Source organism: Tigriopus californicus, chromosome 6, assembly GCF_007210705.1.
Source record: "Tigriopus californicus strain San Diego chromosome 6, Tcal_SD_v2.1, whole genome shotgun sequence".
Taxonomy (NCBI): domain Eukaryota; kingdom Metazoa; phylum Arthropoda; class Copepoda; order Harpacticoida; family Harpacticidae; genus Tigriopus; species Tigriopus californicus.
The window spans coordinates 14,541,065-14,541,713 of NC_081445.1; the positions used below are offsets into that span (position 1 = coordinate 14,541,065).

At 46.1% G+C, this 649-nt stretch overlaps 1 protein-coding gene across 1 annotated transcript in view; it reads left to right on the forward strand.

Annotated features, from left to right (window-relative positions):
- The window catches only part of LOC131881540 (26S proteasome regulatory subunit 4-like), a 3,189-nt gene extending 2,902 nt beyond the window's left edge, over positions 1-287 (forward strand). Inside the window, exon 2 of the mRNA XM_059228425.1 lies at positions 21-287. Coding sequence (XP_059084408.1) covers positions 21-272 — 252 coding nt within the window. The 3' untranslated portion in view covers positions 273-287. The remainder of the gene's footprint in view (positions 1-20) is intronic.
- The last annotated feature ends 362 nt before the right edge of the window (positions 288-649 follow it).

Here is a 649-nt window from a genome sequence, read left to right on the forward strand (position 1 = left end):
GATTTGTTATTGGCCGGTAGGTCCATGCGGTGGTGGGGGTCCTGGGTGACGATACCGATCCCATGGTGACGGTGATGAAGTTGGACAAGGCGCCTCAGGAGACGTATGCCGATATTGGAGGCCTGGATCAACAGATCCAGGAGATCAAGGAGTCCGTCGAACTGCCCCTCACTCATCCCGAGTACTACGAAGAGATGGGGATCAAACCGCCCAAAGGTGTCATCCTCTACGGTCCACCGGGTAGGTCGAGCGGTTTTGATGATTTTCGTTAGATGTCACCCGAATGCCATAGGCAGCCATAGGCCGCCAGAGCAGCCAGAGCAGCCAAGAAGTAGGATGACATGATCTACATAGAGAGCGGAATAATATGTCTCGTCTCTTCCAAGACCGCTTTATTTCACCATTTTTCTGAATGATTGGTCTTTCTTTTTTTAATTTGGACAGTATTCATAATATCTTGACTGCCACTCTTGGTCCCGCCAAAGCGTAAAATCGTTTGTAAACATTTTACAGACATTGCTAAGTATACAAAAAGAAAAATGTCAATGGTAAAAGCAGTAAAACAGGTTGGATTTTTTGGGGGGCTGGGATATTCCCAAGAGCAATTTGCTAAATTTCGATCAAGTTCTTAACAGCTTCTGCAATTATA